The sequence below is a fragment of the Monodon monoceros genome, unplaced genomic scaffold (assembly GCF_005190385.1).
Source record: "Monodon monoceros isolate NGI ecotype Baffin Bay Population unplaced genomic scaffold, NGI_Narwhal_1 Super_Scaffold_12, whole genome shotgun sequence".
NCBI classification, from domain to species: domain Eukaryota; kingdom Metazoa; phylum Chordata; class Mammalia; order Artiodactyla; family Monodontidae; genus Monodon; species Monodon monoceros.
Window position 1 is genome coordinate 165,558,834 of NW_021703768.1, and position 14,365 is coordinate 165,573,198.

Sequence of the window (14,365 nt, forward strand, 5' to 3'; positions counted from 1 at the left end):
AGGACTCCACGCTTCCACTGCAGGGGGCACAGGTTCAATCCCTGGCTGGGGAACTAAGATCCTGTATGCCGAGGGGTGCAGACAAGAAAAACAAAAAAACAAACGAAGGCATACAATCTTAAGAATTCCTGCTAAAGAGGGAACAAGAGGTGTGAGGCGGGTGCATTCATAGATAAGGTCTGACAGAATCACAGAATTCCCAGCTGGGCTGACTGGTGAAAAGTGTTTCTTTCCCAAAACCAGTCAGTGGAGGAATTGACTGCTCCTTCACATGTGAACACAGCAATGCAAAACCTCAAGGAATGAACACACAAACACAAACACACACACACACACACACACAGAAAAATGACAACAAGGAAACTCAATAACTTTCTGGTAACCTATTCCACAGAAATGGAGGTCTAGAAATTGCCTAATGAAGAATTTAAGATAATTGTTCAAAGGAGGCACAGGGAGCTTCACAAGAATACATACAGTCAACTCAGCAAAATAAACAATACATGAACAAAAGGAGATGTTCGACCGATAGATAGAAATCACAAAGAACCAAACAGAAATTCTGGTGCTGAAGAATACAATAAATGAATTGAAAAATGAAATACAGCTTCGAGAACTGACTTGATCAATCAGATGAAAGAATCTGTGAACTTGAAGACTGTTCATTTGAAATTATTCAGTTAGAGGAGAAAAGAGGAAGAAAAAAGGATGAAAAGGAATGAAGAAAGCTTATGGGAATTAGGGGACACCAGCAAAAGAAATAATATACGCATATGGAATGTCTATAAGGAGAAGGGTAGAAAGCCTATTTAAAGAAATGATGACTGGAAACTTCCCAAATAATGGGAAAGATATGGACATCCAGGTACCTAAAGCTCAAATATCCCTAAACAGGTTAAACCCAAAGAAGACTTCATAAAGATGCATTATAGTCGAATTATTAAAAATCAAAGAAAGAGAATTTTGAAAGTAACAGGAGGAAAGTGATACATCACATAAAGGGAACCCCAATAGACTATCAACAAATTTCTCAGCAGAAACCGTGAGGCCATAAGAGAGTGGCATGACATATGCAAAGAGCTGAAAGAAAGAAACTGCCAACTGAGAAAGCTTTACTCACCAAAGCCGTCCTTCAGAAATGAAGGAAACAAAGACTTCGCAAACAAACAAAAGCTGAAGGAGTTCACCACCACTACACCTGCTTTACAAGAAATGCTATAGGGATTTCCTCAAACTGAAATGAAAGGATGCTAATTAGTAACGTGAAAACACATGAAAGTATAAAACTAGTCAAAGTAACTAAGAATTGGTTGTTTGAAAAGACAAACAATTAGCTAGACTAAGAAAAACAAGAAAAGATTCAAATTAATAAAATCAGAAATGAAACAGGATAAATTATATGGGGTACAACAGGAATATAAGGGATCATAAAAAATTACTATGAACAGTTATATGCTAATAAATTGGATAACCTAGAGCAGCGGTTCCCACCCTTTTTGGCACCAGGGACCGGTTTCATGGAAGACAATTTTTCCATGGGCTGGGGGCAGGGGGGGGATGGTTTCAGGATGATTCAAGCGCATTACATTTATTGTGCACTTTATTTCTATTATTATTACATTGTAATACATAATGAAATAATTATACAACTCACCATAATGCTGACAGGAGGCAGAGCTCAGGCAGTAATGTGAGCGATGGGGAGCAGCTGTAAATACAGATGGAGCTTCGCTCGCTTGCCTGCCGCTCACCTCCTGCTGTGTGGCCCGGTTCCTAACAGGCCACGGACCCATATCAGTTCGTGGCCCGGGGGTTGGGGATCCCTGATGTAGAGATATTAGATAAATTCTTATAAACATACAACCTACTGTGACTGGATCACAAAAACAGAAAATCTGAACCGCTAAATAAGGAGTAAGGTGGTTGAATCAGTAATCAAAAGCCTCCCAACAAAGAAAAGTCCAGGACCACATGGCTTCACTGCTGAATTATACCAAAGATTTAAAGAAGAATTCATACCAATTCTTCTCAAACTCTTGCAACAACTTGGAGAGAAGGGAACACTTCCAAACTCATTTTATGAGGCCAGCATCACTGATACCAAAGCCAGACAAGGACACTACAAGAATAGAAAATAACAAGCCAATACCCCTGATGAACATAGATGTAAAAATCCTCTACAAAATAAAAGAAACCAAATTCACAGCACATTAGAAGGCTTATACAACATGATCAAGTTGGATTTATCCCTGGGATGCAAGGATGGTTCCACATACGCAAATCAATAAATGTGTTACACCAAATTAACTAAATAAAGGGAAAAAATTATATGATCACCTCAACAGACGCAGAAAAAGCATTTGACAAAATTTAACATCCTTTCGTGATAAAAGCTCTAAGCAACTTAGGTATAGAACGAATATACCTCAACATAATAAAAACCATACATGACAAACCTATAGGTAACATAGTGAATGGTGAAGAGACCTCTTCCAGAACTGTGGCATCTAGAAAGGGACTGAGGGGGTGGGTGTCCCCTCCTGCAGGCAGGCTGTGCCAGAGGGCTCAGGTTGCACTCTGCCGTCATGTCTCAAATCTCAGTAGACATGCTGAGCTCACGGGGGGCTGTTTTCAGGGTGGAGGGTCACATGCTCAGGTCCTGGGAGATCCTGTTTTCAGGAGAGCTCAGTACCTGGTGGTAATTACAGCTCTAATGTCATAAAGTGTGGGCCAAGGAGGGGAGTTTCTTGCATAGAAGTAAAGTTTGTAAGGAAAGAATATGTTGCCTTCCAAACACCAAAACAACCTAGGGGATGCTGTGAGTGCTAAGAGGGACAACAGCTATTTCTTCATGGTGTCAGGGAGGGAACAGCCCCTTGTTTACCATGTAATTCTTAAGAATTTAACCAGTGTCAGGGCCTTATTAATGGATGGGCTAATGACCCATCCACTTGCCAGGAGCTCCTTTTTTTCAGTATCTGTATGTCCCCAAATGAACTTCCTCAGAGGAGAATGTCATTAATGTAATGTCATACCTGTGCTCCCAGAGCAAGGTCGATACAGCTCACATCCTGCCTGCAGAGACTGTGTGCAGTGACAATGGTGTTCAAGTTCCCTAAGGTTAACCAGTTAAAAGTGCATCACATCCCTTAAGAGGTGAAGGCCAACTGAAGCTGAGAGACTGTTGAAACAGGCACTGAACACAACAGACTTAACCAAATCTGTGAGAGCACGATATTTACCAGCTGCTGACTGGACAGAGTCAGTAATTTCCACAATGTTGGGGACTGGGTACAGGGGTTTGTGTGGTGGGACCACAAACTCAAGGTAATCCACTGTGAGGTGTCATTCATTCCTTTTTTTTAAAATTTTACTGGAGTATAGTTGATTTACAACGTTGTGTTAGTTTCAGGTGTATAGCAAGGTGATTCAATTATACATATGATATATTCATTCTTTTTCAGATTCTTTTCTCATATAGGTTATCACACAATATTGAGTAGAGTTCCCTGTGCTCTACAGTAGGTCCTTGTTGGTTATCTGTCTTACATACAGAAGTGTATATAAATCCCAAGCTCCAGATTTATCCCTCCCCCCCAACGTTTCCCCTTTGGTAAACGTAAATTTGCTTTCAATATCTGTAAGTCTGTTTCTGTTTGGTAAATAAGTTCATTTGTATCATTTTTTTAAAAATTAGATTCCATTTGTATCATTTTTTAAAATAATGACATTTGTCTTTCTCTGTCTGACTTACTTCACTTAGTATGATAATCTCTAGGTCCATGCATGTTGCTGCAAATGGCATTACTTCATTCTTTTTTTATGGCTAAGCAATATTCCATTGTATATATGTACCACATCTTCTTTACCCATTCCTCTGTTGATAGACATTTAGATTGCTTCCATGGCTTGGCTACTGTAAATAGTGCTGCAATGAACACTGGGATGCACGTATCTTTCTGAATTATGATTTTCTCCAGATATGTGCCCAGGAATGGGGTTGCTGGATCATATGTTAGTTCTACTTTTAGTTTTTTTTTTTTTTTTTCTTGCGGTATGCAGGCCTCTCACCGTTGTGGCCTCTCCCGTTGCGGAGCACAGGCTCCGGACGCGCAGGCTCAGCGGCCATGGCTCACGGGCCCAGCTGCTCCGCGGCATGTGGGATCTTCCCGGACCGGGGCACGAACCCGCGTCCCCTGCATCGGCAGGCGGACTCTCAACCACTGCGCCACCAGGGAAGCCCTACTTTTAGTTTTTTAAGGAACCTCCATAATGTTTTCCACAGTGGTTGTACCAAGTGCTATTCCTTCTTTTCATGTTTTAGAACAGGCCAAATTCAGCTGTGTAAAGGAGAAGCACTGCAAGTAATCACCTCTTCACAAAATAATTTTTTGTAATGGTTTTCAATCCTTCAAAGCCCTGTTTAATTTACTTTGGCACATATTATTCACCTGGGGGATAAATCTGTGGGGTCCCATTTTGTCAAGCCAATTTGGAATTGACAAAAACATTATTTAAGGACTTCCCTGGTGGCGCAGTGGTTAAGAATCTGCCTGCCAATGCAGGGGACACGGGTTCAAGCCCTGGTCCAAGAAGATCCCACATGCCGTGGAGCAACTAAGCCCATGCACACAACTACTGAGCCTGCGTTCTAGAGCCTGCGAGCCACAAGTACTGAGCCAGCGTGGCACAACTACTGAGTCCGTGTGCCACAACTACCAAAGCCCATGTGCCTAGAGCCTGTGCTCCACAATGAGAGAAGCCACTGCAATGAGAAGCCCGCACACCACAATGAAGAGCAGTCCCCACTTGCTGCAACTAGAGAAAGCCCACGTGCAGCAACGAAGCCCCAAAGCAGTCAAAAATAAATAAATTTATTTTAAAAAATTATTTAATTTTAATTTGTGAATCATTAGTTCAGAGCTTTCCTGTTCACTATAGGATACTTTAGGACAAATGAATCCTATGACCATGGGGTCTTTAGGCAAGTTGGCTGATGGTTAAGGTGAGACATGCTTATTTGTCTCCTATTTTATTTTTTTTTATATTTATATTTTTGGAATAATGTTTTTATTGCAAAAAATACATAGAATTATAAAGGAAACAAATTATGTAGAAATACAGTTATCAAAATATTTTTAAAATGTGCGATATAGCACATGTAGTTTTTATTAACATAGTAAAGTTTACTGTCTATCGGTGGGTCTTATAGCTTTGATAATTTTTTTTTTTAAATATGGAAAGCTTCACGAATTTGCGTGTCATCCCTGCGCAGGGGCCATGTTAGTCTCTGTATCATTCCAATTTTAGTATATGTGCTGCTGAAGCGAGCACTGTCCCCTATTTTATATTCAGTAACTCCTCTAAGATTATTGGGAATCTTAGATCATCTTAGATAATCTTAGAGATTATCTTACCTTAAGTTTAGTGGGATCCTAATATAACTGTACCGTGAGACCCAGTATTATTATTATTATTTTTTGCGATACGCAGGCCTCTTACTGTTGTGGCCTCTCCCATTGTGGAGCACAGGCTCCGGACGCGCAGACTCAGCGGCCATGGCTCACGGGCCCAGCCTCTCCGCGGCACGTGGGATCTTCCTGGATGGGGGCACGAACCTGTATCCCCTGCATCGGCAGGCGGACTCTCAACCACTGCGCCACCAGGGAAGCCTGAGACCCAGTATTATTTGCATGAAGGTTTGTGAATCAATGCAATATAGCAGATGACAAAATTAATTCAGAAACTATGTTGTAGAGGCCCCAGAAACCAAACAGTGCCCCTTTATCTTTTCTGTTGTGTAAATTCTTTTACTATATTTTAGATTTCCAGTTGGGTTAAATTGTGGACCTTTGTTTCAGTATTTTTTCACTTATTTCCTCTCTCCTGTCCTTCCCTGTTTTAGTTTTTCAGTCACTGTATATACTTCGGGGGAGAGGGTGACCTCTCTACCCTGGTATTTATAAAATTTTTCCCTCCAGAGGGCCTCACATTAATGCCATGAGGAATAGGGGTCTCCTCCAGGACAACAGGTTGCTTTATAGGGTTTAAGGACCCCAGGTTTAGGTCAGTTTGAACTAATCCCTTGGCTGTGCCACAAGGATGCCATGGGTGTTGCCCCCTGTAACTCTGACGGTCAGGAGCTTTGTTGCAGTAGAGACAGGGGCAGCAGCAGAGGTACTTAGGGGTCCTGGTGTGCCCCCTGGTATTAGGAGGGCGGATTCAGCCTGCCATATATTGGCTGTCTTTCCCCCTCTCTTCTCTTTTTCTGTCTTTTTAAATGACTGTTCTTTCAAGAGCAACACTCAATGGAGCCACCTCTTGCACAGGGCATAGTCTCTCTCTCTCTCTCACCCTCACTGGGGTGTGTCGAGGCCAAGCCTGCCTCTGTCACAGCTTCATTCTAACACACAGATAAATCCTGGCAAAGATATCAACCCAGGACTAATACAAGGAGGGCGCCAATCCCATACTGCTGCTCCCCAAAGCCTAGGAATTCTTGAAACTGCCAACTCTCGTCTGCTGAATCTAAAACTGAGGCTTGGTATGGTCAGCAATGCAACACAGGCAGCACAGCTCACAGCACGAGGTCCCTGGCACCTAGCAGCCCACAGCCCCGGCTGCCATAAGACAACACAGCGGGTGAGCGAGTCAGAGCAAGAGAAGACAGACCCACGGGTGGTGGTCATGTCTGGCCAGGCTGCTCACCACACCAACTGTTCTTGCCACCGGCAGAGGTGTGATTTCCATGTTGAGACTGATGCTGGTGTGTCATGCAAACACACACACACTCAGGGTAGGAAAAAGCCTATGACCGGGACTTCCCTGGTGGTCCAGTGGTTAAGGCTCCGCTCTCCCAATGCAGGGGGCATAGGTTCGATCCCTGGTCAGGGAACTAGGATCCCGCATGCCACCCGGTGGGGCCAAAAAAAAAGGTCTATGACCCACGTAATTGTGCTCTTGGGGGGAGGGCAGGGCTGGCCTCTCAAGCAGCTCTGAGAAGGCTTCAGAAAGCAAGGAAAGGAGCCTGGCCTGGATTTTTATCATGGCTGGGGGATGTTAAAGGAAAAATATTCAGTGACACTTGTCAAAGAGGTAAAGCAGATTTTATCCAGAACCCCTGGGACAGGTACAGAGACCACTGCGATGGGATTTCACAGCCAGGGGGAAATGAGACTAGGCTCAACTCTGAATACAGCACGTGGAAGTGGGAATTCATGGCCAGAGAGCAGGGTGGGGGGCGTCAGTGGATGGAAAATTACTAAAAGAAAAACCAGGGATTGGTGGGTCTGGATAAACTGACCTAACAGGATTCTTACTGAAGTCAGGCCAGGGTGATCACACATCACCTGAGCAATGGTGGGAGTGTAGGAACCCAATCAGATACAGAAGGCAATCAGACATGGGCAGCTGGGGAATTCGGTGTAACTGACGCAGCAGGGTTTCTGGTAAAACTGGATCTCACGAGGAACTACACAGATAGGCCCAGGAGAAGGTTTAGGGTCAGAACCAACGATTCTCTGGTCAAGCAAAGAATCTTTGTCAGGGGTTGGGCCAGGATAAGAGTTCTGCACACAGACAGGGGCTTGTGTGGCTGGAATGTGAAACTAATGCCAGAGGACTACAGACTTTGTTATCGGCTTTTCCGGGCGTGGACACAAGGGGAAGAGAGAAGGGAGGCGTAAGCTGTCGGTAAACATCAAAAAACGTGGAGTCTGTACAAACACAGAGAACAGACTTGTGGTTGCCAAGGGGGAGGGGGGCGGGGGGAGGGAAGGACTGGGAATGTGGGATGAGCAGATGCAAACTGTGATATATAGAATGGATAAACAACAAGGTCCTACTGTGTAACACAGGGAACTATATTCAATATCCTGTGATAAACCGTAATGGAAAAGAATATGAAAAAGAATGTATGTATGTATAACTGAATCACTTTGCTGTACAGCAAAAATTAACACAACATTGTATACCAAATATACTTTAATCAAGTTTCAAAAATGTGCAGTCTGACTACTCATTATAAGGACAAACTTGGGTATGAAAAATATGAATTCACAATGGCTTGTTTTTATATAAAGAAACATTAACAAGAAGCTCAAGAAATGATTAAAACTGTGTATTTGCAGTGGCTGGAGTAACAATGCTGGAGGGTACCAGGATAGGTGGGCAGTGACTTTGCTTAAGTTAGGCTTTTGTATCGCACAGGTTTCTTGAAAATAAGCAAAGTATATACACCCCGTGTTACTATTTAATAGTCTTTCTTTAATTTTAACTTTTGTACATAGGAAACTATTGTTAAGATCTAATTCCTTTGAACACTAATGGTTACAAAAGTATAAACCATAATTTTCAAATCCCTTGCTAACTAAAATGACAAGGTGTATCCTAGTTTGTCCCTTCCCTATATCTCACATGGGGGAGGGTGGTATTTTCAGAAATCAATATAACATTATAATGCAACAGGGGTTTGGGTTTAGTTCTTTAAATGCAGTGGAATTTTCAAAGATGTATGTAAGCTTTGATTAGCTGTCCTCACATCAATTGCTTTAGCTTTTTTTTTTTCTTGGCTGTGCTGCACGTGTTGCAGGATCTTATTTCCTTGACCAGGGATTGAACCAGCAGTGAAAGCCACGAGTCCTAACCACTGGACTGCCAGGGAGTTCCCTGCCTTTTAAATTTCAATATTCTCTAAGGACATGCACAAACACTGATGTAAAATGAAACACATACCTGAAAACGTAAACACATTCATCTCACATCTTGAGGTTCTCTTCCCTAAAAGGAACAAAAATTCTATTTAGTTCCACAATTTTCTTGCCTTACCGACATCATACCTCTCAATCAACTGAGATTTTTCTTTAAGCCCAAGAAACTAAAAATGTTATTTCCCACACAGGGAATTAATTACAAAGTGCTAAGGGAAACTACAGCCAAAGGGCTGCACTATTCAATGGATAAAAGAATCCAGAGGAAAGAGACACAAATATTGGAATCAGCACAGATAAGCAGTCAGCGTCTCACAGGACAGAAGGAGCCTCTTTGAAAGTTTAACACCCACTAGCCTCTCCTGGTTGAGATAGAACCGCTGGACCAGGTCAGTCCCTGGTGAAGGAGGGTGGGGGCACCTGAGCAGCCACAGGGATGGACTCTGGGAGCGCCACACGCCCTCCTCTCCCTGGGGAATAATGGAACCACTCCCTTTTTCAGGCTTCCATTCCCACAGTGAGAAAACTCTCAGTAGAATTCAATTTAAGATTCTGACCCAAAAGAACTCCCAAATTCATGACCCCTAACCCAGGACACAGAACTCCTGTCACAGACTTTCTCAATGTAAACAAATTACACTCTGAGTGCAGCTACACTGTGGATGTAAAACTCCAACCTAGGGCTTCCCTGGTGGCGCAGTGGTTAAGAAACCACCTGCCAATGCAGGGGACAAGGGTTTGAGCCCTGGCCCGGGAAGATCCCACATGCCGTGGAGCAACTAAGCCCATGCGCCACAACTACTGAGCCTGCACTCTAGAGCCCGCAAGCCACAACTACTGAAGCCCACATGCCTAGAGCCCGTGCTCCACAACAAGAGAAGCCACCGCAATGAGAAGCCCGTGCACCACAACGAAGAGTAGCCCCTGCTTGCAGCAACTAGAGAAAGACCACACGCAGCAACAAAGACCCAACTCAGCCAAAAAATAAATAAATAAATTTATATTAAAAAAAAAAAACCCAACAACTCCAGCCTATACCTAGAAACAGACCCGCGGGAACCACGGTTACAACCTCAAAAGGGGCATCACCATCCCATCTCCCCCCAAACCCTTTCTGCCATGTGCAGTTGTTATCCCCAGCTTTCCAGGGCTCTGTAGCTTCTCTCAGCTTAAAGGCTCCTTCCATGGTGGGTATGAGCAGGTAGGACACCTGCTGGGCTCTCCAGGAAGAACCAGCTGGGCCTTCAAGTACTTCCCTTTGCAGCCTCAAGGGGGCCTCACCTTGAGTCACTGACCTCAGGCCTCTGCTCCCAGTCACACTGCTTTGGACCACACGATGCTATTTTAAATGACCCCAGTGGCTGAAGAATCTAGCAAAAGCACACAAACCTAGTGTTTATGTAGAAAGGAGGGAAAAATTGTAAGGCTTTTTTCTAGTTCAACAAGAAAACGCGTAAGTATCTATTACTCTCAGAAAATAATGATATTAATTATTTCACAGCAAGAAATTGTTTTATAAAAACATAATTGGGGGGCTAAATTAGGGGTTTGGGATTAAAATATACACACTACTATATATAAAACAGATAACTAACAAGGACCTACTGTATAGCACAGGGAACTATACTCAATATCACTAACCTGTAATGGAAAAGCATCTAAAAAGTATATATACATATATTCATATATAAATATACACGTATATATGTATATATATGACTGAATCACTTGACTGTACATCTGAAACTAACACATTGTAAATCAACTATATTTCAATAAAAATTTTTAAAAAACTGTACTTGAACACCTCAAGCCTAAGCCCTGGAATTGCATTTGAACAACCCCCCGCCCCCCCCCCAAAAAAAACCCAAAACAAAAAGAACAGACCTCAGGATATTACTACACCCGCTCAGGGAGGGAAGAAAAAAGAAACAAGAATTTTTAATGCAATGTAATACAAGAATATTTTCTTTTTTCTGAAACTCACCTATTTCTTGCCTCTTTGGAAAATGCTATCGTTCAAGCTCCACTGCTTACATAAATTTTAATTTTTTGAATAACTGAGGCTCACATACATGAATAAATCTTTCCAGGGTGACAAACCCAGGGAGGGGAACTGATTACAGGAGAGAACACCCAGGAACGTTTCCAAAGAAGAAACTCTACCTAAAGGACTACCCATAGGATGTCTGTGCCCAAGAAAGATCCTCGAGGAGAGGGCACAAGGATTTCATACAATGTAGTTCTGAAACAGAAGGGGAGGGGACACGGCACAACCTTTAAAAGAATGACATAGCCTGAGGACATGACATAAACTGATTAGAATAGGTCCAAGATGGCGGACAAGTTGACTTCCACTAGACCTTGAGCCTTAGTATACACTCACTGTAACACACTCACAGGTGCCATGACAGTTCCAAGGCCGAGCATAAAGGTCAAAAAGTGGGCGGTGGCCCAATTCCTGGAAATCCCCACCCCTTCTCCAAAATAGCTGGAATACCCCTCCCACTCATTAGCCTATGAAATTATCCACCCCTATAAAAATGGCCAACCCCCACACCCTGGTGCCACTCTCACCTTCTGAGATGGCCCACACTCTGTCTGTGGAGTGTGTCCACTTCTTACCTATCGCTTTGTCTCTCACTGAATTCTTTCTGCGATGAGAAATCAAGGACCTGAGCTTCATTAAGTCCTGAGACCAGGTGTGAGATCTCAGTTAAAAGACCGTGGGTTCAAGCCCCAATCTGAGTTACACGGTTTCAGTTCCAGGTGGTTGGTTTCAGTTCCTGGTGGTTATTCTCAGATTTCCTCTCATGGAAAATATCCACAGCAAGTATAAATCCTTAAAAAAGAGCCACCCATCACTCTTTAGAAAAAGGATAGGGACTTCCCTAGTGGCGCAGCGGTTAAGAATCCTCCTGCCAATGCAGCGGACACGGGTTCGAGCCCTGGTCCGGGAAGATCCCACATGCCGCGGAGCAACTAAGTCCGTGCGCCACAACTACTGAGCCTGTGCTCTAGAGCCGGCGAGTGACAACTACTGAGCCTGTGAGCCACAACTGAAGCCCATGCACCTAGAGCCCATGCTCCGCAACAAGAGAAGCTACTGCAATGAGAAGCCCGTGTGCCACAACCAAGAGTAGCTCCTGCTCGCCGCAACTAGAGAAAGCCCGCGTGCAGCAATGAAGACCCAACACAGCCAAAAATAAATAATTTTTTAAACAAAGAAAAAGGATAAACAATTAAAATATTGGGTCTGTTTGAAATACACCAGGGAGAACGAAGAGTTGATAATGATGCTCTGAATTGAAGACGAAAAGTTGGCTGTGGGAATGAGGGAGGGATGTGGAAATTTAGGGGTTTATTGCCAGTTTTAAGAAGAGCTAATCTGGAAATTAGTCTGGATCCTGGATTTGAGACCCTGCTCTCCAAACATTTGGAAAACTCAGGAGAAAACGAGTGCCCCCTGGGGAGAAAGGAGGGACTGGGACCCCACAGGCCACAGCTCCTCCCACGCACGAACCACGGAGACGGAATCACGATTGTCCCCTGATAACCCTCCCCATGGTCACCACACATTCTAGACGAGTCGCGGGGCTGTGGGCGAAGAGCTGCCCAGAGAGGCTCCAGGCAAGCCACCGCCTGCAGTGACGGGACAGGACGCCCGGGGTCTCGGCTGCCGACCCAGCCCCGCCACTGCGACAGCCGGAGGGAATGAGGTCTGAACGGCGCCCCCTGCGATTTTGGGTCCGCAGACTCCTGAGCTTACCGCGCCGGGAGGCCCACGTCCCGCCACGGCCGGTTCAGACTATCCTCCCTGTCCTGGGACACCTGGCCCAGCACACTCACCATTTCCCGGCTTTGGGCTCCTCCGGCGTCTTCCCATAGACTCCCGCGGCCCGTGCAGCACGTATTTACGTTGCAGCAGACACACCTGAGACACGTAAACGCAGACGAGATTCCACGCAAAGCGTGGCCACGAGGGTCCACGCAGTTTGCTGAGCGTGGCCCACCCACTTTCCCCTGCTGCGCCCCTGATTGGACAGTTCGCAAGCACCCGCCCCCCTTTCTCCTGAGTGACAACGGGTCAGGAGGTCACATGATTGAGCAGAACCAGTTTCCAGGTGGGCAGGAGATTGTCCCTTACAGCGACGTTTGCCTTTTTTTTTTTTTTTTTTCGGTACGTGGGCCTCTCACTGTTGTGGCCTCTCCCGTTGCGGAGCACAGGCTCCAGACGCGCAGGCTCAGCGGCTATGGCTCACGGGCCCAGCCGCTCTGCTGCATGTGGGATCTTCCCGGACCGGGGCACGAACCCGCATCCCCTGCATCGGCAGGCGGACTCTCAACCACTGCGCCACCAGGGAAGCCCCAGCGACGTTTGCCTTTAAACCACACTTGTCACTGGCCCTAGAGGGACAGTGGCGACCTCCTCAAATCTTTCAGAATGTGGGGACACAGGTGTGCTCAGGAAATTCCAGAGTAAGATTCCGAAACAACCGACGTCCTTATCCAAAGCAAGAGGGGCGCCCTGGTCAGGGCAACTGGGAAAAGAGGGTTTGCGGTCCTCCACGGGGCAATACTTGGCATAGACTGTGAGGCCACTCAGGACACTGTGACCCTTGTTTACCAGCACACTGAAAAATGACCTCACCATGTGTAATAAAGAGTCTGGCTCCATTTTTATCTTTGTTGACAGCGTTGAGGCCGTCACTTTCCCCTCTCCACACATGTGGTATTTTAGCTAGAGAATCCCCTGGCCTCCCAAGCACTTGACTCTGGTGGGAAGTTTGAACCCTGCAGCCCTTGCCTGGGAACAGGGACTCTTCTCCCACCAATCATAATTTGCGAGATGTGTTCAACAATACTCTCAGGTATACATTTTACACTAGAAGGAAATTTATTTTAGTTTCAGAGTGTGTGCCTAGAAATTTTGAAATGTAAACGGCTATGATATCCCTAAGGCAATCCAGTTACTATTTTTTTAATAAATTTATTTATTTATTTTTGGCTGCATTGGGTCTTCGTTGCTGTGTGCAACTAGGGAAGCCCCTAGTTACTATTTTTACCAATATAACAAAAAACAATAAGTTTTGGGGGCTTCCCTGGTGACACAGTGGTTAAGAATCCACCTGCCAATGCAGGGGACACGGGTTCGATCCCTGGTGCCGTGGAGCAACTAAGGCCCTGCGCCACAACTACTGAAGACTACCTGCCACAACTAGTGAAAACCGAGGGCCTAGAGCGCGTGCTCTGCAACGAGAGAAGACACCGCAGTGAGAAGCCCGTGCGCTGCAACCAGAGAAAGCCCGCGGGCAGCAAAGAAGACCCAATGCAGCCAAAAATAAATTAAAAAACAAAACAAAACCAGGGGCTTCCCTGGTGGCACAGTAGTTGAGAGTCCGCCTGCCGATGTAGGGTACGCGGGTTCGTGCCCCGGTCTGGGAAGATCCCACATGCCGCAGAGCGGCTGGGCCCGTGAGCCATGGCCGCTGAGCCTGCGCGTTCAGAGCCTGTGCTCCGCAACGGGAGGGGCCACAACAGTGAGAGGCCCGGTACCGCAAAACAAAAACAAAAACAAACAAACAAAACAAACGAGGTATAATTGACATTGAACATTATATATATATAAAACACAATAAGTTTTGGAAATGTGGGAT

General features: G+C 45.0%; 1 protein-coding gene and 1 non-coding gene across 3 annotated transcripts in view; both read right to left on the reverse strand.

Moving 5' to 3' along the window:
- Positions 1-12,567, reverse strand: part of LOC114893087 (zinc finger protein 791-like) — a 50,088-nt gene extending 37,521 nt beyond the window's left edge. For both annotated transcript variants that reach the window (XM_029218585.1, XM_029218587.1), the window contains exons 1-2: positions 12,558-12,567; positions 8,734-8,778 (exon numbers count right to left, since the gene is read on the reverse strand). In XM_029218585.1, coding sequence (XP_029074418.1) covers positions 8,734-8,751 — 18 coding nt within the window. In that variant the 5' untranslated portion in view covers positions 8,752-8,778; positions 12,558-12,567. The remainder of the gene's footprint in view (positions 1-8,733; positions 8,779-12,557) is intronic.
- On the reverse strand, positions 5,231-5,334 carry LOC114893464. The gene has a single exon (XR_003792893.1). It is a non-coding gene; the product is annotated as a U6 spliceosomal RNA (small nuclear RNA).
- Positions 12,568-14,365: the final 1,798 nt, after the last annotated feature.